Here is a 26,330-nt window from a genome sequence, read left to right as displayed (position 1 = left end):
AGGCTTTGAAGAGAGGCACTTTGCAATCAACTTTAAAAACTCTATTGTTGTTTACACCTATTGCAGATAAGCGACAAAGCCCTGATGAGAATCCAGGAAGTATTGTACTTGGATTCGAAACGCGTCGGCAAAAACTTAAGGAGCAATTAATATCATTAGTTGGATGAACTAGCGGCTGCTAGTTTTAGAAAATTGGTCACCATTTGTTGACTTTGCCTCCTGTTCTTGACTTTGTCTATAATCAATTTTTGAATGCTGATTGTTTGAACATAAATGTATGAATATATATTGTTTGTATTGCACGTAGGATGTATGGATTGTATTAATTTTGTTTATTAAGTAATGTTATGTAGTTGGTATATGTGTTATATATGTGCCCCCCCTGTGTGCATGCACCCCAGTACCTGCACGGCATGGACTGTAACAGTCCATGCCATGCAGGTACGGATTTTGACATTGACTATGAAATAGGCACTGCAGTGGGAATGCCAAAGAACACCCCGCCAGACAGGGGAAAACTCCTAATCTGGCAGGGGGTTCCCCCAGGGGTTTGGCACTGCAGGAGCAGGGCGGTCCTACTCTCGCACTGCCAAACTTGTCATAAGACCCTCTGTCCTTTGCAAAACTATTACTAGTTTACAAAACACTTTACATTTAAAATTTCACTACACGTACATTTATATTAAAGTACCCAGTGACCATGTACTTGGTCCTGAGTCCACTCCCAACACCCTGCATCTGTACTATTGAGGTGTTTCATTTTATTCCATAGATTTGTCTATTATCATCATATTACCTGAAAACCCTTGTACCGGGCTGTGAGTATCTCATCAGCAAGAACATCAAGATGCAGGTAAAGTAACATAAACTAAAATATATAAACTACAATAAAGACATTTAATTTGTGGGCCTGACCTGGGAGTCTCTTGTGTTCCACACAATGGCGCTAGCATTGACGACAATTTTTTGACCTTCTGGAGCCCTATCGTCAAAGCTGCCCACGTTTATGAAGCCAAAGGTGTCTTTCTGCACCTGCACGTTTATAATGCTGTATGCAGCAGGGACATCTCCGTTCTCATTAAATGATACATTGTCACCAGTTTTTGTTGTAAAGTGGACGCTTTTCACATAATGAAGAATCTGTATGTGTGCAGAGACAGAAGGGCAACATGAAACAATTACCATCATGGACAGCAATTCACCAAAATGTCAGTGGTAGGAGAAGTGACATAGCACGCAATTTGACCTTCACTTTGACTCACACACACATGCTTACATAAACACACACATTCACACTTAAACAAACCCTCTCTCATATAAACACACTCTCAACCACAAGCACGAACACAAAATACATTTATACACATTTTTTTTTTACTTACTACAGAATCCAGAGAAGGTCTGTTGAAAAATGGCCCTCTAGGAATGGTCATCCCAAACTATTTGCCTACTTACCTTACATTTTTGTTCATTCTTTTATCTGGCATTTGGACAGTTACCACTGCTGAACAGTTCTAGAGTGCATGTGCTTCTCCCTTAAACATGGTTACATTGGTTTATCCTTAATTGCGATAGTTAATCGAACTGTAAGTAGTAGAGTGCACTTCCTGTGCCCAGGGCCTGTAAATTGAATGCTAATAGTGCGCCTGCAGCACTGATTGTGCCACCCACACAAGTGGCCCTTTAAACATGTCTCAGGACTGCCACGGCAGAGCCGGTGTGTGCAGTTTTACTGCCACATCAACTTGGCATTTAAAAACCCTAGCCAAGCCTTAAAATACACTTTTATTGCACATATGTAACGCATAAAGTAGGCCCTAGGTAGCCCATAGGGCAGGGTGCTGTGTAAGTCAATGTGAAATATCCAGATTCATTTTGAACTACTATGAAGCCCACTCCTCTCATAGGTTAACATTGGGAATTCCTTATTACACTTTTAAGTGGTAATGCCTAGTTGGAAAGGAGCAGCTCTATCAAGTTGTATATCTCTGAATGGTACTGATAAATCCTCTTTACAGGTAAAGTTGGATTTAGCCTTACTATTTTAGAAATGCCACTTTTAGAAAGTGGGCATTTCTCTGCTCTTAAAGCTCTGTTTGATTGCAGCCTGCCTCCAATGCACATCTGGGGTGGATGACTGCCCAACTTTGTGCATTCGCCATAGACAGCCATAAACCAGGGAAAGTTAGGTGTGTGTGAGTGCTCATCTGCATCCTGGTGACTCATCCTGGGCAGGATGGGAGGGAGAAGCTGACACTTATCCCTGAATAGGCAATGTCCTGTCCTCACACAAAGGGTTGATTACCCCCACTATAGTAGGCCTGGAGCCAGGGCCTGGGGGAAAGGACCTCTGTGCAGTCACCCCCTCTTCAAAGGCATAACTGGGTATAAGTGACGGTTCTCTGACACCAACAAATCAGACACTTCCGGAGCTGAAAGAACTTCCGTCAGAAGATCTGCTGTGCTGGGATATATGACGTTAAAACGCATATTTTTACAACGCATACCGTTACAACGGGACTTTTACAACGCAAATACTATTACAACGCATGTATTTACAACGCATTTTTTTACAACGCAGGTACCTTTACAACGCATACCATTACAACGTAAGTATTGGTAAGTATATATAATTTTTTTAATTGTATATTATTTAAAATTATTTTTATTTAATGTAATTGTATTTAATTTAATTTAATTTAATTTAATTTTATTTAATTAATTTAATTTAGATTTATTTTTATTTTATTTTTTTCTTGTACCCCTTTATCTAAAATTCCCAAAACTGACCCTGAACCCTAAAAATACCCCTTTATCCAAAAACCCAAAACTGACCATAAACCCTAAAAATACCCTTTTACCCAAAAACCCAAAACTGACCCTGAACCCAAAAAATACCCCTTTACCCAAAAACTGAAAACTGACCCTAAACCCTAAAAATACCCCTTTACCCAAAAACTGAAAACTGACCCTGAACCCTAAAAATACCCCTTTACCCAAAAACTGAAAACTGACCCTAAACCCTAAAAATACCCCTTTACCCAAAAACTGAAAACTGACCCTGAACCCTAAAAGTACCCTTTACCCAAAAACTGAAAACTGACCCTAAACCCTAAAAATACCCCTTTACCCAAAAACTGAAAACTGACCCTGAACCCTAAAAATACCCCTTTACCCAAAAACTGAAAACTGACCCTAAACCCTAAAAATACCCCTTTACCCAAAAACTGAAAACTGACCCTGAACCCTAAAAGTACCCTTTACCCAAAAACTGAAAACTGACCCTAAACCCTAAAAATACCCCTTTACCCAAAAACTGAAAACTGACCCTGAACCCTAAAAATACCCCTTCACCCAAAAACTGAAAACTGACCCTAAACCCTAAAAATACCCCTTTACCCAAAAACCCAAAACTGACCCTGAACCCTAAAAATACCCCTTTACCCAAAAACCCAAAACTGACCCTGAACCCTAAAAATACCCTTTTACCCAAAAACCCAAAACTGACCCTGAACCCTAAAAATACCCCTTTACCCAAAAACCCAAAACTGACCCTAAACCCTAAAAATACCCCTTTACCCATAAACCCAAAAATAACCCTGAACCCTAAAAATACCCCTTTAAAAAAAACCTAACATATAACATTTTAAATATAATTATATACTTACCTATACTTACGTTGTAATGGTATGCGTTGTAAAAGTACCTGCGTTGTAAAAACATGCGTTGTAAATAAATGCGTTGTAATAGTATTTGCGTTGTAAAAGTTCCGTTGTAATGGTAGTGCGTTGTAAAAAATGCGTTGTAATGTGTGTTTACCGCTGTGCTGCTACAAGGACTGTCACTCTGCTATACTGCTTCTCTGGAAGAACTGTTTTTCTGTTTTGATGCCCTGCTGCCTGCTGCTCTCTGACCCTACTGAGGGAGAACTGGGCTCTGCCTTGACCTAAGGGTGATACCCAAGGTCTTATTGGCTTACCTCCTGTTGCTGAGATTCAGGGATAACAAAGTATATCCACCTGCTCCTGTGCCTGGTCAATTGGAAGTGGACCCAGATACTTGTTCCAGAAAAATAAACGGATCTCCGGTCTGCGTGCAGCAGAACTGGCGCATTGACTGTGGGAGCAGAATCAGCCCATCGCAGTCGGAAGCAGCCAATCGCCTAAAGAACTGACAGATCAGAACCAACGCATCACTGCTGCTGCAGTGTGGGAAAATCAACGCATTGCCTCAACTACGTGGTGAACCAGGCACATCGTTTTCGTAACCAATGCTTCTCAGCTGGTCACATCTTCCACTGTATGAAGAAAATCAATCCATCACCTTGACTGCAGGATTGACTTCAATGCATTGCTCATCTGCACTCTTAGTCTCGCATTTGTGACCAAGAATAATGCACTGTGTTCATCTGGCCTGGTTGTATGCCATTACAATGCACGCTTTTACCCCGCATGCCGTTGCAAAGCAGTTATTTACCCCGACTTGCTGCTGGGGTGCCATGGATGTTGGAATAGTATAATTTACTATTCCAGCTCCAGTCGGTTCAACAGTAGGGAAGGTGTTGGAGTTAAATCCAAAACACCTTCTACTCCCTACAGCAGGCCATTTTTGTTGTAACGGCATGCGGTGTAACTGTTGTTTCCCATCTGCCCCGCACTCCATGGTGGTTGGCCTGAACACTTGACTTTGCCCCGGCCCAGCGTTACCAGCTAAAATTGAAATTGCGATTATCGCTTGTAAGCGCTTCAGACATTCTTATTCTTTAAAAATTGATATCTCGACTTCTAGTTATTAGATTTTTGTCGTTTTGGTCATTTATTTATTTTTCTAACCCAGTCTGGAGTCTTTTTGTGGTGTTTTCATTATGTAACTGTGTGTTGTGTCGCACAAATACTTTACACATTGCCTCCTAAATCAGGCCTGTATGCTCAGTGCCAAGTTAACGGAGGGTGAGCACTGGATAATTTATGGTGTGTGACTGACTTACCCTGAAAAGGATTGTGGTCCCTACTTGGACAGGGTGCACCTCTGCCAACTAGAGACCCAATTTCTAACAAGGTCATGTTCTAGCTAATTAAACTTCATTTGTATTAAAATAGTAGTGTACATAATCAGCCCCAATGCTAATAGACACATGAAATCAGCAGCATAAAGAAGGATAAATGTAAGGTTATCAGATTACTTCAGTGCATTCGTAAACCTTTTTTCCCCCACCTTACCTACATCCAGGTACGTTCCTCTTGTCTCTCTTTGTGTCCCTCTCAACTCCTGTACATTTCTTTTTTCTGTTGGTCATACAAAAGCTATCTTGGATGTAATTGACTCACAAAGTCCCGTTGGGTTCCACACATGCATTTCCTAAATTATCTGAGGGAGGCATTTAATATCTTGAGAAGACACCATATCATTCAACTTACTTTTCATCATGTTCACATATTCACAAATGATTGTAAGTTTCTACCTTGTAACTAACACGTGTTTCATTATTATTTCTAGGTTGTTTCTTCGGGGCTGTAAAATGGCCGCTGGGAGGGAGCTCCTCAACAAAGCTCCCGGGCGCTAGGATCACCAACAAGGTGCAAATCCCTGCTTGCCCCCCCCTGCACACCCCCTGTTGCCGTTCTCCCACCGGACTATGCATAAGGAGGTATGAAGCTGGATTCAACGCTGCCGCCATCCACGACAAAAATCAACAAAGTAGCCGGAAGACCGAAGCTCTGAAACCGAAACTAGAAGTCCCTGGGGCCCGGAAACTAGAATCACCAATACTCGGTTGAAATCCCTGCCTGTCCCACCCCCTACACTCCACGTCTGCAGCTCCCACACCACCGGACTACACAAGAAGGAGGACGGAAGCTACACCTACTTCTGTTGCCACCAGCTAAAAAAGAGACATGGTTACTGGATGGAGAAGCGAAGCCCCGGAACGAAACTGAAAGTTCCTAGGGCTCGCAGGCTACCACCGCCCTGATGATGGGCTGAGGACACCCTGGCAACTCAAGAACACCGGAAGAAAGAAGAAAAAACGGCAGGGGGACCACAAGAGTGCTCCGACCCCCACTGCCCACAGAAGAAGGATCGGAGACCAGCAAAATGGACACAGAATCGTGCTCCGGACCCCTAGTGATGCTCTCCTGGGGAAAAGAAGAAAAATAAAAAGCTCTGATGCACTCACCTGTTGGCAAATCCCTCATTGGCCCCACTTTGAGGCAGGAGCAGCAAAGGAGAGAAGTGGTGCAGAGACTCCTGGACAGCACCGATCTCGGTTGCCTGACACGAAAATGGCCGCCCCGGCCAGACTCCAGAAGCCGGATCCACGACATCGCTGAGCCAGTTAGTGAGAAACAGTACTGTGGCTCTCAGATCCCCTGCAAGACAGCCTTCCTTACGCTCCTAGTGGGGAGCGACCCCCCCCTGCTAATTAAAAATCTGCGCTCTCACCACTCGCCTGTGCCTGTCCCCAATATGGCCGCCATGCCCGAAAATCGGCAGAAAAATGGAAAAAAATGCCCCACTAAGAATTAGGATGTTGCATTAGTTTTCAACATAGACCTGCCCCAATTGCAGAGCGACCCCCCCACAGCCGCAACCTGTGACCTTCCCCTCCTCTACTTCTGAGGTGCCAACCACAAGATAGCCGCCTAAAATCACCTACCCAACCTGACAACCACTAAACCACCCCCACTGAATTGCACTTTTACACCTCAGACAAGAGCTCTACGCCGCTCACTGTTTGATCCTGTTTACTTCTGTCTGACTCTTCCCCCATCTCAACTGGTAAATTATGACCTCCTTTGAGTAAAAATCACCACAGACTTGAGCTCTATGCTGCTCCAAACCCATCATCAACAGGAAGGTAGAGAGACAGAACGTGCCCGTGACTACCATATATTCACGCTTTACTTCCTAAGGGACGCCCAGGTACACTAACTCTCGACTGAGGTGGCCCAGCAATCTACACCGCCAGCATCCCAATCCACCACACCCCTGAGTTTGCCCTCTTCTACTAGCCCTAGTAACCTCCCAAATCTCTCCAAACTTGAATATCTCCTTCTCTCTCCTACTACTTTCTGAAGACCCGCCGGACACTAACCCCCGCCCTCCAGTACGGAGCCTGTCCCCCCGCCCCATCCACATACAATGCCTCCCAACATGATAGCCCACACCGCCCCCTCCTCTACGAACCTCGTAATTCCGCACGGCCCGAACTCCTTCGTGATCAGCTTCCCACCTGACCTCTCACCCAAAGCGAAGAAGAACTTTAAACAGAAACTGATCAGACAGCACCCACTTTTCGCAGACACCTACCACTGCCACTCAAAAGGAAAGGTAAAAACAGACCTTATCTTCCACACTGAGAGACACGAAGCATGGAAATCCATGATCAGATCGCAGCTCGGCATTACAAAAACCAACACCTCACACAGCTGCAAACTAACAATATCACTCCCTTACCGATCAAAGCGTACTGGTAATACCATGGTAATACCATCTATTCCAACAGCACTGTCCTGAAACAAGCCAATAGCGACAATCTAGATTTCTTTGACACCCTCTTCCCCTCCCTCCGGACTGCACCCTCTCACTCCTCCCTTTCCCTCCCGCCCCTACTCACCCCCTGGAGGAACCGGACCAGCCGTCTGAACTCAGTTACCGCGTCGGCACTCGCTAACAACAGCACACACCCCTCACCACGCTGCATCTCCCCCACCACCCCCAGAGAGAACATTTCCCCTCCACTACCCCTGTCCGGCCCTCAACCCCAATTGACACCCACATCTCTGGCACTCCCTAGCTACCCCACATGCCCACCTCCCCTCAACACCCACCGCGCCTCCCCCAAGGTGAACAGGAACCCTCTACCCCCCTTCAGCTCTCACAGCCACCCGCCATCCACCGCTCCGAGATTACCTAGCAACCCCACACGCCCCCGCCACAGGACATCCCTCTCACCACCCCCAGGAATAACAGGACCCCCCTACTTCTCACTCCCACCCGTCACTTGCTGGCTCTCACCCCCAGCCACCGCCCGCCCACCCACCCCAACCCACTGTGAAAAACTTGAGCACCCCCCTCCCCACACCCACAGGCAACAAAGCAACGACACCCCAACAAGACCCCTCACCACATGACATGCCCCTCACCACCCCCATAGAGAACAGGACCCCTTATGCTCTCATCCCCAGCGATCCCCTGGTGGCTCTCACCCCCACCCTCCACGTGCTCTCCACTCGCTCCAACTCACTCTGAACATCCTAAACACCCATCCCGTGTGACGCGGCGGATCTCGCCTCCTTGTACGACAATCCTATTGTTGTCATCCTCCAATCCAAAATTCAAGTGATCACCGGACTAGGAAGAGACCAAGCTCCCCTAAACTCACCTAGGCCACCGACCACCCGCACTAACATCCCCACGGTTCCCCTAACGAGGAAACCCAAAACAGTGATAACCCCCACTAACTGCATGCTCAGAAACTGCAGATCAGCCACCAAACATACCACTGAACTAGCAGAATCCATCCTCACGCACGACATAGACATAGCATTCATCACCGAAACCTGGCTTAATGATTCCTCCCTTCCACTCCTGGACACTCTCGTCCCCCCAGGCTTTACAATCACCAACAAAGGCAGAAAAGACCAAAGAGGAGGAGGCTTAGCAATCATCCACAGAGACAATATTTCCGTGACTGAAACCGACTCCTCCAACTACAGCACCTTTGATTGCCTATCGGTCAACATCAATACTTGCAACACAAAACCACTTACCTGCCACCTCATTTACCACCCCCAGGCAACTCCACCACTTTCACCGAACACCTGTCTGACCTGATAGCCCACTGCTCACTACGAGATGCGAATAACCTTATTCTGGGTGACCTCAACCTACACTGGAACGAAGATAACAACCCGTTAATCCAAAACCTGAGTGAGATACTATGCAACAACAACCTCACGCAACACTGCACAGAAACAACTCACAAAAAAGGTACAACCCTAGATGCCATCATAGCCAACCGTGATGCGGTGACGATAAACCACAACCTTCCCATTGATTGGTCCGACCACCACTTAATCCTCTTCCACCTCACACAACCAGCCACTATACAACCCCCCACCCAAGAACAGCCCAAATGGACCAGAATTCTCACTCAGATCAACATTACTGACCTGGAGGAAAAAGTCAACTCCCTCCTCACTGCCTCCTTGGACGATCTATCCACGACAGAACTCACCGACTACTACAACACATCCCTGACATCTATTCTAGACCAGATAGCCCCTTTGAAACAAAAAAAATCAGGAACATCCCATCCAGATCCTGGTTCAATACGGACATCAACATCGAAAGGAGACAACTTAGAGCGATAGAAAGAGAAACAACCCCTCCGCAAGCCTCCTAGAACAACACAAAGCAGCTCGGAGAAAATACAAAAAACACATCCGTAACTAAAAAAACTACTTCTTCTGCTCTGCCCTGGACAATGCAAAAAACAGGGCAAATTAACTTTTTAAAATCATCAAGCAGCAAACCACCAAGCCCCCGTATCCCCCACCCAGGCCTCCAAGGAACTGTGCGAAAACTTCGCCATCTTCTTGGAAGAAAAAATCTCCAAGATTGAACACTCGCTAGACACCAGCACCAACCCTTCCTGCGAAAGCCTGTCCCCAGCTCTAATAGAAAGCACATGCCTATACCGCACAAATACATGGAAGTCCTTCAATCCCATCACGGAAGCCGAGATTATCAAGCTAATCTCCACCTCCAAACCCGCCTCTCACGTCCTGGACCCTATACCCACTCAACTGACCAAAAAACTCAAACTCTCCATAGCCCTGCTCTGGTGCAGAATCATCAACAGCTCCCTGAGATCCGGCATCATACCTGAATGCCTTAAAGTCGGACAAGTAACGCCACTACTAAAAAAAAACAGGCCTTGACTACATGGACCTGAGCAACTTCAGACCCGTCTCTAATCTCCCCCTCCTATCCAAAATCCTCGAGAAATGTGCCCTTTCACAACTGACTCAACACATGGACAACATCAACCTTCTTGACCCCCACCAATCAGGATTCAGAAAAGGTTACAGCACTGAGACGGCGATCCTCAATATCACAAATGGCGTCCACAAGTCACAGGACTCCGATCCCTGCTGCCTCCTCATTCTCCTCGACCTATCGGCAACTTTTGACACGGTAGATCACCAACTTCTCATCAAGGCCCTACAAGAAAGGGTAGGTGGCGATGAGTAGGTCCTCCACTGGTTCACCACCTTCCTCCAGAATTGCTCGCAAAGGATAAAAATAAAAAACTTCACCTCTGACCTCCACCCCGTCAGCAGAGGTGTGCCCCAAGGCTCAGTGCTCTCACCACAACTGTTCAACATATACATGGAACCCCTCACCACCATACTCAAAAAGGCAAATATCCCCTTCCACCTATACGCCGATGACACCCAGATCTATCGGGAAACTTCCTCCCCAGACGACATCCTCAGACTAAACAACACCCTAAAAGAAATTCAACACTGGCTCACCCTACATCACCTTAAACTCAACCAAGACAAAACGGAGATCCTCCTCATCTCCAACAAAGAAGAGGACCCACAAATCGCAGACTGGCTTGAAGCTATGGATGCTCTAAACGGCAATCTCACCCTGGCTAACGCCATAAAATCCCTAGGAATAACCCTAGACCCTAAACTGGACATGACCGAACACATCAAAAACTCTGCAAAGAGTGCCTTCCTCAACCTAAAGCTTCTCTACAAAATTAAACCATTCATCCCTACTAAAGACCTCAAACAAGCCACCCAATCACTGGTGCTAGCCATACTCGACTATGGCAACGCAACCTTAACTGGCACCACAAAATCCCACCTCGCCCCCCTCAAAACAACCATCAACGCAGCAGCCAGAATGGTCACCGGAATCAGAAAATACGACCACATTTCTCCAGCACTAAAAGAACTAAAATGGCTTCCAGTCGAACAGCGAGCTAACTTCAGAACGGCCTGCCTCACGCACAAAGCCCTTCACACTGGAAAACCGGATTATCTGGCCGCCACTCAAGAAGGCAGGGCAGACAAGAAACCTCAGGAGCTCGAACTCCCTCCTCCTCATCCCTTTGAGAACACGCAAACACAAAACCACCGCAAGGTCATTTGCTGGAAACGCACCAAAAATCTGGAACTCCATCCCAACAGATATCAGATTTATCCCATCCTTCACAAAATTTAAAAAACACCTAAAAGCACTCCTCCTCAACCATTCCCTCCCGATTGCATAGCTGCCGCCGGCACGCTATCCCTGATGCCGATGCTCTCTGACTCTACATCGCTCAGATCCACCTCAGCCCGCTTCTAGGCAAATGTGCAAACAATTAAGCTGCCTCAAGACCTCGGACTACCTCAATAAAGCATTCAATGAAGCTACGTCAGGACTCAATCACTACCTCAAGAAACCTATGCCTCAAGAAGACTCTGCACTTTGGACTGCTTATCTTTATACTTTTAAGACTGCTCTACTATGTAACTTTTATGAAACGATGTTGTAAAGCGCTCTGATACCCCCAGGACGGGTCAGCGCTATATAAAACTCCACAAATAAAAATAAATAAAAAATAACCACCATGTTATTTTTGACATTTTAGAAAGTATTCTTTTTGTAAAGCTTGAATTTAAGAATAATAAATTCATCTGCAATAGATGTGCACAAAATTAATGAAGGGAGTGCTTCTTTAGTTGCAGCTGAACAGGAAATGTATTACTTCTTTCATTGGGGTTTCTTGTACTGCATGCCATACTGTAGTAGGCTCAAATAGTGTTGTTTGGATAAAATATCGATTGAAAAATATCAGGGGACACAAATATTGTAATACAGAAATATCATTGACAAGAATTTCGTTTTTTGAGGTTAGTGATATTGTTGTAAATATTAGCAATATTTCAATATTGTTTTCACTAATAAAGTTAAAAATAGAGTTATTTTCAAACTTATTTAAATGGGTTTGATTTGATATATTAAGTGTTACTATTGTTTATATAAATGTTATTAATTGTTTTTGAAACATACCTTGTATTTTTAAGTAAGTTAAAATATTTATTTTAAATGTTATTAGTAATTTATAGTGTCACTGGGGGGTATTGGGTTTGTAGGGGGATAGGGTGGGAAGTTAATTAGGTAATAAATAATTAATAATTATTAAATACATTTTATTTAATGAAATGTTTGATATTTATTACGTACTTTATGTAATTTTGGTTTATTTTCATTATATGTATTTTGTGGACTGTTAAGTTTTAATTGAGTAATAATTAAATACCAATTAATTATTAATTGTTAGTTAATATTTGATTGATGTTTTATTAAGTAATGTATAGAATACTTATTTATTTTACTCATATTTTAGTTGTGGGCTGCTAGGCATGTAGGGGGTAAAGGTTGGAAATGTATTAAGTAATAATTTATTGTTTTTATTTAGCAATGGCTTTAGGGTGTACAGTTCTAAATTACATAAACTTATATTTACTGTTCGCCTGAGAGTTGTTTGAATCTAGACACACACATAAGAAATGAATGTCTGACATAATATCGACAGACAGAATATCTACATACAAAAATATCGACACAAAAATATCGAAATCAAAAATATCGAAATTATATCTACATAATGGTAAGTACAAAAATATCGAAAAAATAATATCGTAGTGCAAAAATATCGAAATTAAAAATATCGTTTTTTTAAATGTATTAATAATAATGTAAAAATAATTTTAAAATACATATAATTTAACAAATATTAAATAAAAACATTAAAACATAATTAAAAAATTAAAAGTAATACATATACATTTAAAATAAATTAAAAACTTAATAATTTAATGTAATTTTATTTTTTTTAATTTCATTTAATTGATTTAAAATAAATTTAAATTTATTTTATTTTTACCCTGTACGCCTGTACCCCAAAAACCCAAAACTGACCCTGAACCCTAAAAATACCCCTATACCCCAAAAACCCAAAACTGACCCTGAACCCTAAAAATACCCCTTTACCCAAGAACTGAAAACTGACCCTGAACCCTAAAAATACCCCTTTACCCAAAACTGAAAACTGACCCTGAACCCTAAAAATACCCATTTACCCAAAAACTGAAAACTGACCCTGAACCCTAAAAATACCCCTTTACCCAAAAACTGAAAACTGACCCTGAACCCTAAAAATACACCTTTACCCAAAAACTGAAAACTGACCCTGAACCCTAAAAATACCCCTTTACCCAAAAACTGAAAACTGACCCTGAACCCAAAAAATACCCCTTTACCCAAGAACTGAGAACTGAAAATATCGACACATACAAAAATATCGACACGATATTCTGTCTGTCGATATTATGGCACATCGATATACTATACCATCGATATTAAAACATCGATATTATTGTATTTCTATATTTTAATTTCGATATTTTGTCTGCCTACCATAAGAAATAGCTACAAGGGCTTAAAAATAACAGGTGGGCATATTGGCAAGGGAAGGGGTACACAGTGGCTCGGTGTGTTTTTATTGGGGTGGGGGGTTGATTTAACACCAAGAGTATCTTATTATCCATGAGCCATCTGCCTTCGTTGATTGCTGGAGCCCCAGCTTCTGGCCTCTAGTGCAGTGCAGCCAGCTGCCTGCAGAAGGCCTAAGGGGCACCGGGGTTACCAACAAAGGGTAGGACTCTTGTGAGTAGTGGGTAGTATTCAGGCACAGAACAAGAGATTACCCCTGCTTGTAATGTGTAGGACTGGCAAGAGGGTGCAGCTGGTTTAGGGGTAGCAGTAATGAGGATTACTGTAGTGCTGATTTTATGATAATAGTACATGAAAATCTAACTATTATGCGTCAAGACCAAAATAAAGGCAGAATACGCACAATATCATTACATCTAATATCACACATCTAATATCACATACAGTGCAAATAAATTGGCAAACACAGCTACACCTTCAGCCTGCAAACTTGCATTATATTTAGAAAGGATAAGGAACAGACTTAAACCCACTGCTACACCCATTGCACGTTAGGAACATCTATATCGAGTGCTTCTGTGGGTTTGACGTTAACAATGTTAACAATGAACATGTATCCAATCATTTTATATGGGGTAATTGTACATAATAAACAAGTCATGGAGGTTGTAACACAGTTTTTATTCAAAATTTAAAGAAATCTTTAACCTACGGTATTCAGACTCTCATGCAACGATTAGAATAAAATTTGGCCTCATTCAGCCTACTATTTTAAATTATATAAATATAGTTAATTATTTATTTGCCTGTCAAAATGCATCACTGCACCTTTTAAAGGATCTAATCACTAAAGATCTTGAATCATACCCAGTAGACCAATTGATTGCAATGGATATTGAGTAAAATTTCCTACCTGGAAATCACTAGCTTCCGACAAGAAAAACCTTTACAGCGATTCCCAAGATGACCCAGAAAATTCTCATCCAAAAAGAGGATGAAAGCATTAACATCTGAAAGTGATCTACTCGCCGTAAAAAATTTCATTATAAATTGCAACCTAAATTAATAAGAGACAATTTATTTAGGCTCTAATTTAAATATATGAGCAAAAAAAGGCTTTTTACGTTTCAGACTTCTACATGTTCCACTATTGGAGTTCGAGGGATCTTGGAACAAGTCTAAGAACAATATTAGACAATGTCTTTTGTGTAATTTGTTTCCAGAAACAGTAGAAATTATTCTTTGTCCATGCTCTCAGTACTGGAAAACATTTCTGAAACTACTATTTCTTCAAGCGGGCATAAGGACATTCAAAGATGCTATTTAGTGGGAATTCCGGTAAATGTTTTGGGTGTCTAACCAAATTTCTCTGACAGATGGAGCTGTGCCTTAAAGCCTAACTTAAATAAACTGTTGTAGGAGCTGTGTAAATAATGTTATGTCTAGACATTTTGTATGAGTGATCGGTAACATAATTTTACTTCTAGGATTATTTAAGCTGTTGATATTGTATTATTTTTTAATATAAATTATGCAATATAATCTTACTTACCTGCCTGTTTTGCAGTAAGCTGGAAACACCTGGGTTCTTGGATGTTTGGAGACATGCTGGCGGACTTGTTAATCTCATAGACCAGTTCTATTTCCCTGTCACCTCTAACACCCAATCAAACCAAGTCCATGGAGGCCATTGTGGAGCCTCATCAGTTAGATCCCGGAATTCGACCCTGGACTATCAACAACACCAGGCCATATGTTATGCAGCTGTGGTGGAAGGGGAAAGACTGAGGACCATCAGCATTCATTCACCATCTGGACATCCAGAGAGCAACATCAATTAGGTGGACACTCTCTACTTACCCTGAGACATATCTGCCTTCAAGGAGAGCATGTGGAGTGAGTTTCAAGTTGTTGTGGCTCTTACAGTGCTAAGCAAAGATGTGTTGAGTTGGAGTCTAATGGATGTGCCAACATAACTAACCACTCTGGGACTCTTGGTACCTGGCAGGCCGGTGTCCAACATGTCTACCCTGCAACCTCTGAGAAAGGAGGAGGAGGAGTGCAGTATAATGGGGCATGATACCACTGGGCATGTGAGTGCACTATATTGAAAGGCAAGACCTGGCAGACAGAAATATAAAGCAGAATCCTGATGACTATAGGATTGTAAGACCCAATTCACAAAGGTAAACTTAGACCTGAAGTCTAACTTTACTAGTTGTAAAGTTAAACTTTTGGTCCATGTTTAGACCAAAAGTCTAACTTAAGTCTAACTGTACTACTAGTAAAGTTGGACTTTAGGTCTAAACTTAGACTTCAGGTCCGAACTGGTAGCCACTGCCGGCCTGGCGGGGGCAATCCGCCCGCCATCCTAACAAGAATGACCCTCTGCCATATTAGCATGGCTGGGGGATCCGCAGCGGACAGAAAGACCATCCGCCGCTTGCGACCGGGGCGGAAAAGGTTTAATATGGTGGCGGTGTCTTTCAGACACCACCAGCCATATTACAATGTGCTGCAACAGATGCTTTTCCGTAGCGGTGATGTCGCCACGGAAAGGCATTATATACAATAAACAGTATCCCAACTGGTATTATTTGCTAGACAATTATGAAGGATATCTATACAGCATTATCCATCAAGGAACAAAACCAGGAGACTCAATTTGATTTTCATATGTGCTCAAGGCATCATTATATCAACATTTCAAGGAATAAAGGGCAGTAGTAATTACAGTTAGTATCAGCACTGCAATTAATCAATATCAGGTGACAGCCCAAAGTCGTGCAAGGTGCACGAGTGCAAGAGTGAGTGGCACTACGGCGACACAAGTGACAGTGAGAGCAGCGTGAACGGCGCAAGATGTGTTGTGAATAATTATATACAGTGAGTAAACACAGAGTGGTTTTCAAACAGTTCAGTTTTTGTTTTCCATTTTTATGAGAATCACTTCGTGAGGGGCGCCTAGTATCTTGCTGGGAAGTCGACCGCGTTTCGATCCATGTGAGTTAGGATCATCATCAGGACTAAGGGGCTGGATGCAGTGCGCCTAGCTGGTAGATGGCAAGGGAGGCGTTCCATGGGTAGGGAATCAGTAGGGAAGTCTCGGGGTACGTCCCAGTGCAGGGTGATGGTGGTGTCCGAAATCAATTCTTCGGTATCACAATTGCCTGAGAGCAGGGGTTAGGAGTCAAAGCAGGAATAGTCCGGATCCATGTGGTCCGTGGAAAGGCAAGAGCTGATCTCGGCGGGATTAGTAGGGCAGGGCGAATCGATCTTGCCTTGCGGTGTGGGCGAACGAGTGAAGCGCTGTCCGGGGTTGCTAGGAAAAGGCAGACGGTCTTCACTTCGGGGGCCCCTGTGGGCCCCCGGAGTGAAGGCGAGGTGGGGGGTGCACACGGGGGTACCTGTGGTACCCCCCAGCATTTGCATACACAAAGCGGCAGGCACCGCGCGGTGCCTGCCGCTTTGTGCATGCAAATGCATGCATGCATTTTTAGCATTGTGGCGGGCGGTGCTGAGAGCACCGCCCGCCACAATGTTAAAAATGCAGGATGCGCCCACCACTGTGGCGGGCACATCCTAATACCCCCCACAGGCCCCCCGCCCTTATGGCGGGCGGTCCCAAGTACCGTGAGGATGGCGGCCGGGCAAAGTCTGCCCGCCATCCTAATGGCCCCCATAGACGTTTGGTCTAAGTTTACCTTTGTGATACGGGCCCATAGTGAGGATTAAACTGGATGCTTAGCACAAAGGTTATTTGACACCAAGAGCAGGCAGACATCAAGGACTGCCGAGGTAGGGTGACCCCAGGGAATGTGTATCAAGTACTAGGTAGATGATTGCCAGCTGATGGTATTATCATATTCCAAACGGGTCCACATTGTTGACATGAGCTCACAAGACACATGCCTACAGTGCAGATATCCATGATGCACCAATCTCAGTTCTCATGAAGATAAGGAAGGGCAGATTTAAGAAAAAGTAGTGCATACACACCGCAGCAAGCAATGTTGCTGTGATGCCTGAGGGTGAAAAAGCACACATATATACTAAATACTGCCTGCTGCTGCTCACAGGCTGCCTAGCGCAATATTACATTTTTGTACCATTATGCAAAGAAGTGTGTGCTCTGTCTAGCATAGGTTTTATTCGGGAATGTTAATCTTCTAGTGCAAACTATTCTTAGGAATTTTAAACATTTCTTACTTTATATGTAAGCTGTACAGTACAGTACAGCCACAATGTTTGAAATGTTAGAAAAAATGTAAACATTTCTCCACATTTGTGCCAGCCTCTAGGAGGCATTATGTTTCGAAGCAAAGCAGGTTGGACAATCTTTGCAGATCTGGCTTTGTGTCAAAAACCATGGGTGATAGCAATGGAATACCCATGTACCATTCCTGGAAAGTTATCTTGATGCAATGTAGTGTCAAGCAGCACCAATCTCTATTTGTACTACAAAAAAGGGCAACTTTGCAGTGCATTGGAAGTTTTTTTGCTAGACAGGTAATACCATATGTAGATTTTGCCTTCACTTTGCATCACTGTACATTCATTTGCAGCAGTGCAAAGTCTGGATAAATCTTCCCCAACACTCCTGCCTCCCACTTTTTATTTGCTACTTTGGTTTGCTATTGTGTGACAATCTTTAACACTGAATGTTTGCATTCTCATTTCAAATATGAATATTTACTACATTATAATCTAGTTATTACTATTATCAGTGTCAACCAGGTACTGACCCTGCAGTGAACAAAAAACACATAAAAGTTTAAAAATGTCATGTTCTGATTCCCTTTTCTATTTGGGTTCTGTGATGAGCTCTAGGTTTTTTGGGGATTTCAGAGAGGTGATATGAGTGGATAAAACCGACCTATAAAATGTGTTGTGGAGATTATGTGTGGGTTTGTGGAGAGTGAACACACAAAGATAGGCTTTACCCACTCACATAGGATTGCCATGGAACCAGCTGAGTTGAAGGAGGACCCAATTGTGGCAGTGACTAGTGCAGATGCCCCACAAGATAGGGAGTTGCCAAAGGGCTCGGGCCAATGACTCCCAAGCAGTTTACCTGGCAGATTCCACAAGACTGCAGTCAAAACTAGAATTCCCAGGTAAATATAGTTTGAGAGGTCAGTGGGGTGTGGGTCCAATGCTAGGGTAATAATGCATGGGATGTTTCTTGAATATCCACAACTGGATAGATGTGCGGTTAGGAACTGAGGAGGTCATCATAAGACTGCACATACAGGAATGTGTAGTGTGTGACAGGTGTCTGTATGAGTACTTCCTCAGATGGACACTATATAAGAACCACTAACAGCAAACAATGTCTCAGTTGGATTCTATTCTCTTTCTGTATCTATTTCACACTTAGGGCCAGATTACAATGTTGGTCGGAATGCGACACGCCGCAGTGAGATTCCGACCGACTCAACCGCAAGCCTTTCAACTACCATATTATGATGTATACCAGGTAAATTTCCTACTGCGTCAGTCAGAAAGGACTCCGACACAACCGCATTGGTTGGAAATTAGTCAAATCCGACTGCGTCCTTTGGAAAGGCTGTTCTATAGAGATCTGACTCCGCAAATCTATCAGTTGCACTGCTGAACCGATTATGATGCATCCAACACGGTTCCATGGTGGCCACCTTGCAAGTGTAAATCACCAAAACTAATGATAACTAACACAAAAATAACGATAACTAACAGACCAACAACCATAGCATGCCCTCAAAAATTTACACAGCTGATGACAATTCTAGGAGTAGCCACACCTATCAATGCACCTATAAAAGAAAAAAATACCAGACCATGATACTTTGCTATCGCAAATCATCTGAGCCTGACAGAGCACATTGCTGTCCCTACTTACATACACTGCAGCCATCCCTTCAGACATTCACACACCTCAATTGCATCACTCAGTGCACTTTTCACATGTTTTTGGTTCCTTCTTGTGCACACTTCTTCGATTTCACACTCCCACTCACTAACTCATAATGGTCTAAAAGAGGCAGCCACATTTCTCTGATGAGGAGTTGACAGTGCTTGTAGATGAAATCCTCAGAGTAGAGCAGAGCCACGGTTATTTGGGACCCAAGTCCAACAGGCTTCCATCACCCAGAAAATCCTGATGTGGAACAGGATAGTCAACAAAGTAGCCAACACCCCACATACAAAGGAGGGTATCAGGTAGAGGTGGTACAATGTCAAAATGAGGGTCAAGATCATAGTCGCCAGAAACCACTGGGTCACAGAGGAGACTGGTGGTCGCCCTCCCGTGCCACCTGAGCCTTTTACTGCCTGGGAGGAGAAGGTGCATGCCATCATGCCGTCAGAAAGCTTTTTCAGAATACCAGAAGGACTGGAGTATGGTGAGTGACCCCCAAAACAGAAGCCACAAGTCAGCCATGACACCTTACCACACTGAACTGCAATTATCCAAGTCTTGTAATTATGCATTTTTGGAAATGAAGCAGTAATCAAAGTATTGTAGATGTGTACCTAATGCAGACAATCAGAATGCCTGCAATGAACATTCAAATGTACCCAAACAATCACATTTCAAAATGTCTACATGTAGGCAGTCAGTGTATGACCATGTAACTCATCATGGCACCAACAACATCTGTCAATATTTCGCAAAAATCTCCCTCAACTGGAGTAAGTAGTTCCCAGGTATATAATGCAAACTGCTTCATCAAGTAATTAGGTCTCCCTAAAGGGAAGAACTATACCTACCATCAGCCACTCACACTCCACTTAAGAACAAAAGACTCCTGTAAGCAAGCTCTCCTAGCAACTTCCCCTCGCCAGTAGTGAGTAAAAGGCCCAGGTGGGATGGCTGGGCTGGCTGCCTGGGAGGAAGACTCACTGTACCGACCATAGATCCCAGCAGGCCTGTCACTCCAAACTCCATCTGTCAGCCACCTTGCTACTACAAACACCATTACTGGCAGGAAGCAATAGGCCCAGGTGGGCTGGCTTGGAGGAGGGCTCACTGCACTGACCACACATCCCAGCAGGCTCTCCACTCCAAACTCTGTTCCCTCTGTCAGCCATCTTGCTACTACACACACCCATACTATCATGAAGTCATTGGTCAATTGGAGGGAGGAGGGGGGTTAGTCAAGACCACAAATCCCAGCAAGCCTTCTAATACAAGCTCACAGAAACAGTCACCTGTGATGTATCTCTAAAACCTATTTTCTCACATCTCACTATGGAGTGGAATTAAAAATTCAGTGAGTTGTATATACACAATGCTATGCACATACATGGATGCCAACTTAGGCTGAGGTACCACAGTCTTGAGTAGAAAAGAATGAGACCATCACTCACAGCATAACTACATTATATGGGAATATACACAAACTGCTCAGGGTTAGGCTGTTACTTAAATGTGTCTGCTGAGACATCGACCATGCACAGCACACACAAATAACAACTAACATTAACAATAGATGAGTATGCATGTCAGTCAATCCATGTAGATTTTGAGCTTACAAATCCTCATGTGTCATCTACAGAGTGTCAGGTATAAGGCAATGTCAGTAAACATGTTACAATCCAATTTGAGAACATTACCAGCACAGATGTGGAGCAAGACCATTATCCACATCATGGTTCGGTTGCATTGTCACTCAATGAGATGTATGCTGCATATATATTTGATGTGTGCAAAGTGAATCTTCTCGTCAATACACTTGGAGGCATTGTGAGTCTACATACATGATAGTTAGTTTAGCCATACATGTACACAAAGCAATGTGTAAACTGCTAAATGTGACGTAATCGATATGGGCCAATTGCTTTGCCTTCAGTGGATCTTGTTAAGTACTTCCAATTACAAATGTGCCACTTGTGCCAAAAGCCATTAGCCCCAGTTGAGATAGATTCTCAAAGTCCTGTCGACGTGGGAAGTGTGAGAAAAATACAAATCAGACTATGTCCTGGCCATGTTGTCTTCCAGGACTTTCCTTAAATTCAAGATCCGTTGTATGCAGGGTTTCTATGCACTGTGGCCTCCTGTGTAGTGGAATTTGAACGGTTCTAATGTCATTCACATTTTTTGCCTCTTTCATGTGGCTGGTGTGTGTGGGTCCATGACAATGCTTAGTAAGTTAGACAGTGTTTCTGTACTTAGTAGTTCACTACCAATGTAGTTGCCGGAGGAGCTGGCTCATGGTACAGGAATGGTGTCACAGGAGTTGATAGCTAGGTATAATATGGTGTGATTGTTGAGTTGGGCACTGCGTTGCGTGTTCATGTACATCAGCTTCAGGGCTTAATGCACAGATAGAGTACGTGAGTCTGTGCATGTACATTATTAGTAAACTGAACATAGGTCCCATCATGCGGACGTGATGTGCCTTTATATTCTGTCTTGATGCACACATGGCCCCACATTTGAACTTCCACCCAGAGATATCATGCACCATACTTGACCATGGTTACCTGCCTGATACGGGATATATGTGCTATATGAGGGACATGTTTGTTGTTAGGTGTGGGTTTGTATTGTTAAGGAGTGTTTGTGTCTCAAGTGATGTGTGTATATGTCCAGCAATGATGTGTCACGTGCAAACATTGGCACAGCCACAAGCATTAAAACTTCATGGATGTGGTAAAGTATATCATTATAGTGATCTTTGCATTGAGACTCCTTTATCTTGTTTGTCACAACAAGAGTTTGAGTAGCTTCATTTAAGAAGGAAAATGGGGTGGATACTCATAGGGATGTGTATGGTGACTATGTGGCCAGCTTTGACAGCCAAGTGAGCCACATGAGCCACATGATTGTGGTTTTCACATGTTGTTGTACATGTGATATGTCAATACTTCAGGAATATGACAGGATCTAGATAAGTGAATGGACACCTTATATTGCACATAAGATGACTGAGTGTTTGATTGTCAAAGACTGTATTTGTCAATTCAACTTGTTGACAAGAAGGTGACTTCCCTGCTTTGGGATTTGTAGTTGGGTCAGTGTAGACAGTAGGAGAATGTGGTTGTAATGTTACAGATATCTCAGCTAACAGTTGTGGGGAACTGGTAGGTAAGGCAGCTGTAAAGTTGACACTGGGGATACCTGATGCTGACATTCCCTCATTCTTGCTGCACAACATGGTACAGGCTACTTTCAGGTTACTGCACCTTTGCTTTGTGGACACTTTTATGTGTAGGACAGAGGTCTTACAAAATGGGGGGGAGGCCTTAAATAATATCACGGGGGCGCCAGTCTATTGCCAAGAGAGTCATCATGTTTTGTTTTTAGTGTTAGGAGTATGAGCAGCAGTAAGCCAGCCTTGTAGTTGACTGTCACTGACAACTTTTCTAATTTATTTCCTGACTGGGAGCATGTGTGAAAAGGGGTAACACAGCTCAAATAATTAATATGAATCCTCCTGTATTGAATGAAATGATGTGCTCTTTGGCGTGCTAGAAAAACATTAACAGAGACAAAGGAACCCAATGAGTAGCCAAGGACCCTGGGTATCAATTATTTTTTAGAACAATGATCCTTGAGTAAGTTGTTTAAGGGGAAAGATTACATATAGACCTTAATGGGTACTATAGATTTTCTGTGTCCAGCCGGACAGAGAATTTTAATAAGTTAAATATTGAACGATTCATGTACAGATACAAAACAACACATGTAATGGAAAAGGACACAATCCTGCATCCGGCATGGGGGAAAAAAGGTTACAAAGAAAACATAACATATACAAAACATAAAGGGTTTTAGCAGGCAACAAAGGAGCAATGGTTGCTTGGTGTGGTCATGGGGTCAAGGAAGCTAACCAACAACAGTAGCCACAACTTAAATAAAATGCAAACAGAAGTGGTACTGATAAATGTCGACGACATTTTGATCCCAGGCTCCTATGACAGGGGGATCATCATCAGGACTAAGGAAGTACAGTGCCTGGTACTTAACACAATGCCTCTGAGGACAGAATTAGTTCGGAGGATGCGGGAAGTTTGGTGAATGGCGCTGAAGGTCAAAATTCTTTTGACTCGATGTTTTATCCCAATTTGGGGCATCTGGTATCTTCTCCATGGTTAGGAGGAGACTCTGCGAGCGAGTGCGAGGTCCGTCTACCTGCTCGAGGGGGCTTAATCAGTCTTTACGCTGGATCGCGTCTTGTTCACCGAAGATGAACCTGTTGTATGTCAGGTTGATAATCTTAATGGGGATGGACCTGTGGAGAAGGTTCTAATTAACGACTGTCTTGTAGACATGTTATTTGACTCAGGTGCCAAAATCACACTGATACCTAGGACTTTCTTTGAGAAAAACCTATTAAACAGGGTCAAATTACTCAAACCCGACATAATTCTCAGGGGTTATGGTGGTCAGATAATACATCTTTTAGGTTGTTTTATCTGGACTATTGACTTCAAAGCTAGGATCACGGCAGGGAAGATTTATGCTTCGATGAAAGGGGACTCACTGATCAGTTGGGCACATCAACAAGATCCCAATGAAGTACCTCCTGTGCGCCTCAGAGATCTTCCCAAGGTTTCTGTAGTTTCTGAGCATGGTGATTGGGTTAAAAAGTTTCCCAATGTTTTTGACAAAAAACTTGGTTGTCTTAAGAAATACCTGCACCTAATTAAATTGAAGAAGGAGTGATCACCTAAGATAGCTAAAGTTAGAAATGTTTCGCTTTTGGTCAGGGACAAAATGAAAGAAGAGTTAAACAAATTGATTACTAATGGTGTGATAGAAGAGGTTGAAGCCACGGAATGGGTTTCTCCGGTGGTGATGGCCCGTAAGGCCAACGGTGAGGCAAGATTGTGCATCGATATGAGGGAACTAAATAAAGCCGTTGTGGTAGATCATTACCCACTTCCCAACATCACTGAGATGTTATCCTCTTTCGATGGAGCTACACACTTCTCCACATTAGATCTTTCCTCGGCCTATCATTAGGTCAGGCTTCACCCCTCTTGTCAAGACTTTACCACGTTCATCACTCCCTTTGGTACTTATACATTTTTAAGAATGCCTTTCAGTTTGATTTTAGCTGCCTCTGTGTTCCAAAGGGTGATGGAGAACATCTTAGCTGGTCTTCACGGGGTCAAAGTCTATCAGGATGATGTTCTGGTGTATGGTGAGTCTCGCAGTGAACATGATGAAAGAGTGTCTGAGGTGTTGGGTAGGCTACAAGATGCGGGCCTCACTCTTAGGTTGGACAAATGCAAATTCGATGTGGAAGCCATAGAATATCTTGGTCATTTGGTTTCTGGGTCTGGCATTAAGCCCAAGCCGTCTCTGGTGGAAGCAATCAATAACCTCAAATATCCAGAGAATAAAGATGAATTAGTTAAATTTCTTGGCATGGCTGGGTTTTATAATAAGTTTGTTCCAGGGTTTGCACAGAAAACCGAACATATGAGAACATTATTGAAAAAGGGACAAGAATTTGTCTGGGACAAACATTGTAGTGCCGAGTATGATTTGATCAAGAACAGTCTCAATCATGCTCAAAATCTTGCTAGATTTGATCCAACTAGAGACACGTATGTTATGACTGATGCTAGTTGCAAGGGTATTGGTGCGGTTCTTTTACAGAAAGGAGAAAAGGTTGACAAAACCATCTTGTTTATTTCTAGGCCTTTAAGGGGAGCTGAGTGTAATTACTCAGTTGTCGAAAAAGAGGCTCTGGCTGTGTATTGGGCCGCTCGCAAACGTAAAAAGTTTTTATGGGGAAGAAAGTTTGCGGTCATTTCAGACCACAAACCGCTTAAAGAAGTGTTTGAGAAAAAAGGAACTGACTGTGTTTCTCACAGAATAAGGAAGTGGTTAGTTGCTCTACAGGACTTTGAGTTTAGTGTTTCTTATTTGCCTGGTTCTAGCAACATCTTGGCAGATTGTTTGTCCAGGCTTAGTGGTGACTCGATTTCTGAGCATGATGAGGATGATTCTCTTCTTGATGAGGATTCTTCATAGGATTTTAAAGTATGTATTGTTACGGAAGGCGTAATTACAGAGGAAGAATGGATGTCAGAATTGAGGATTGATTCTGATTTGCAGCGTGTGATGGGTTTTGTACGTGATGGTTGGTGTGAAAAGAAGGACTGTGATGAAGGGATTAAAGGATATTGGTGTGTTAGATAACAGTTGTCTTGCCTCAATGGATTATTGGTTAGAGGAAGCAGACTTTTTCCTCCCATGAAGTTGAGATCTAAAATAATTGAAAATGCTCACTCTAGCCACATGGGCATTGCCAAAACAAAAGAAAGGGTCAGAGAGGTATATTGGTGGCCTGCTATGGATACTCAAATTGAGAGATCTGTGCAGGATTGTTCCCAGTGTTCTTTGAGTGATAAGATACTCAAATGTAGGACTCAACCGATGGTCCTCAGGAACCAGTCCACAGGGCCTTGGGTGGATATTTGTTTGGATATCCTAGGACCTGTTAAGGTTAAAAGTCAAGATAGGTATGTGTTGGTGTGTGTTGATATGTTCTCCAGGTGGCCTTTCATCTAGATTGTCAATTGGGTGGACTCCTCTTCTGTAATCTCCTTTCTGGATGACTTATTTGGGAGTGAAGGTTTGCCGAGCTCTGTGCTGACTGATAACGGTGCACAATTCACTTCTGGTATAGTAGAAATGTTTCTGAGTGAAAGAGGCATTGTACACAAGCGTGCATCTTTGTATCATCCAGAGAGCAATGGAGTTGTCGAGAGGTTCATCAGAGTATTAAAAGAGGCCATGCAATTGGCTTTTGTGTCTAGCATTGACTGGGAAGATGCAGTAAATAAAAAGGTCTGCGAGTATGGAT

The 26,330-nt window shown here is 43.2% G+C and overlaps 1 protein-coding gene across 1 annotated transcript in view; it reads right to left on the bottom strand.

Moving 5' to 3' along the window:
• Positions 1 to 26,330, bottom strand: part of LOC144762984 (extracellular calcium-sensing receptor-like) — a 175,180-nt gene that overhangs the window by 54,502 nt on the left and 94,348 nt on the right. Inside the window, exon 5 of the mRNA XM_078648297.1 lies at positions 916 to 1,140. Within this exon, the coding sequence (XP_078504423.1) occupies positions 916 to 1,140 (225 nt within the window). The remainder of the gene's footprint in view (positions 1 to 915; positions 1,141 to 26,330) is intronic.

This window comes from Lissotriton helveticus, chromosome 6 (assembly GCF_964261635.1).
Source record: "Lissotriton helveticus chromosome 6, aLisHel1.1, whole genome shotgun sequence".
Classification (NCBI taxonomy): domain Eukaryota; kingdom Metazoa; phylum Chordata; class Amphibia; order Caudata; family Salamandridae; genus Lissotriton; species Lissotriton helveticus.
The sequence above is the reverse complement of the archived record's forward strand: the minus strand, read 5'-3'. Positions and strand labels throughout refer to the sequence as shown.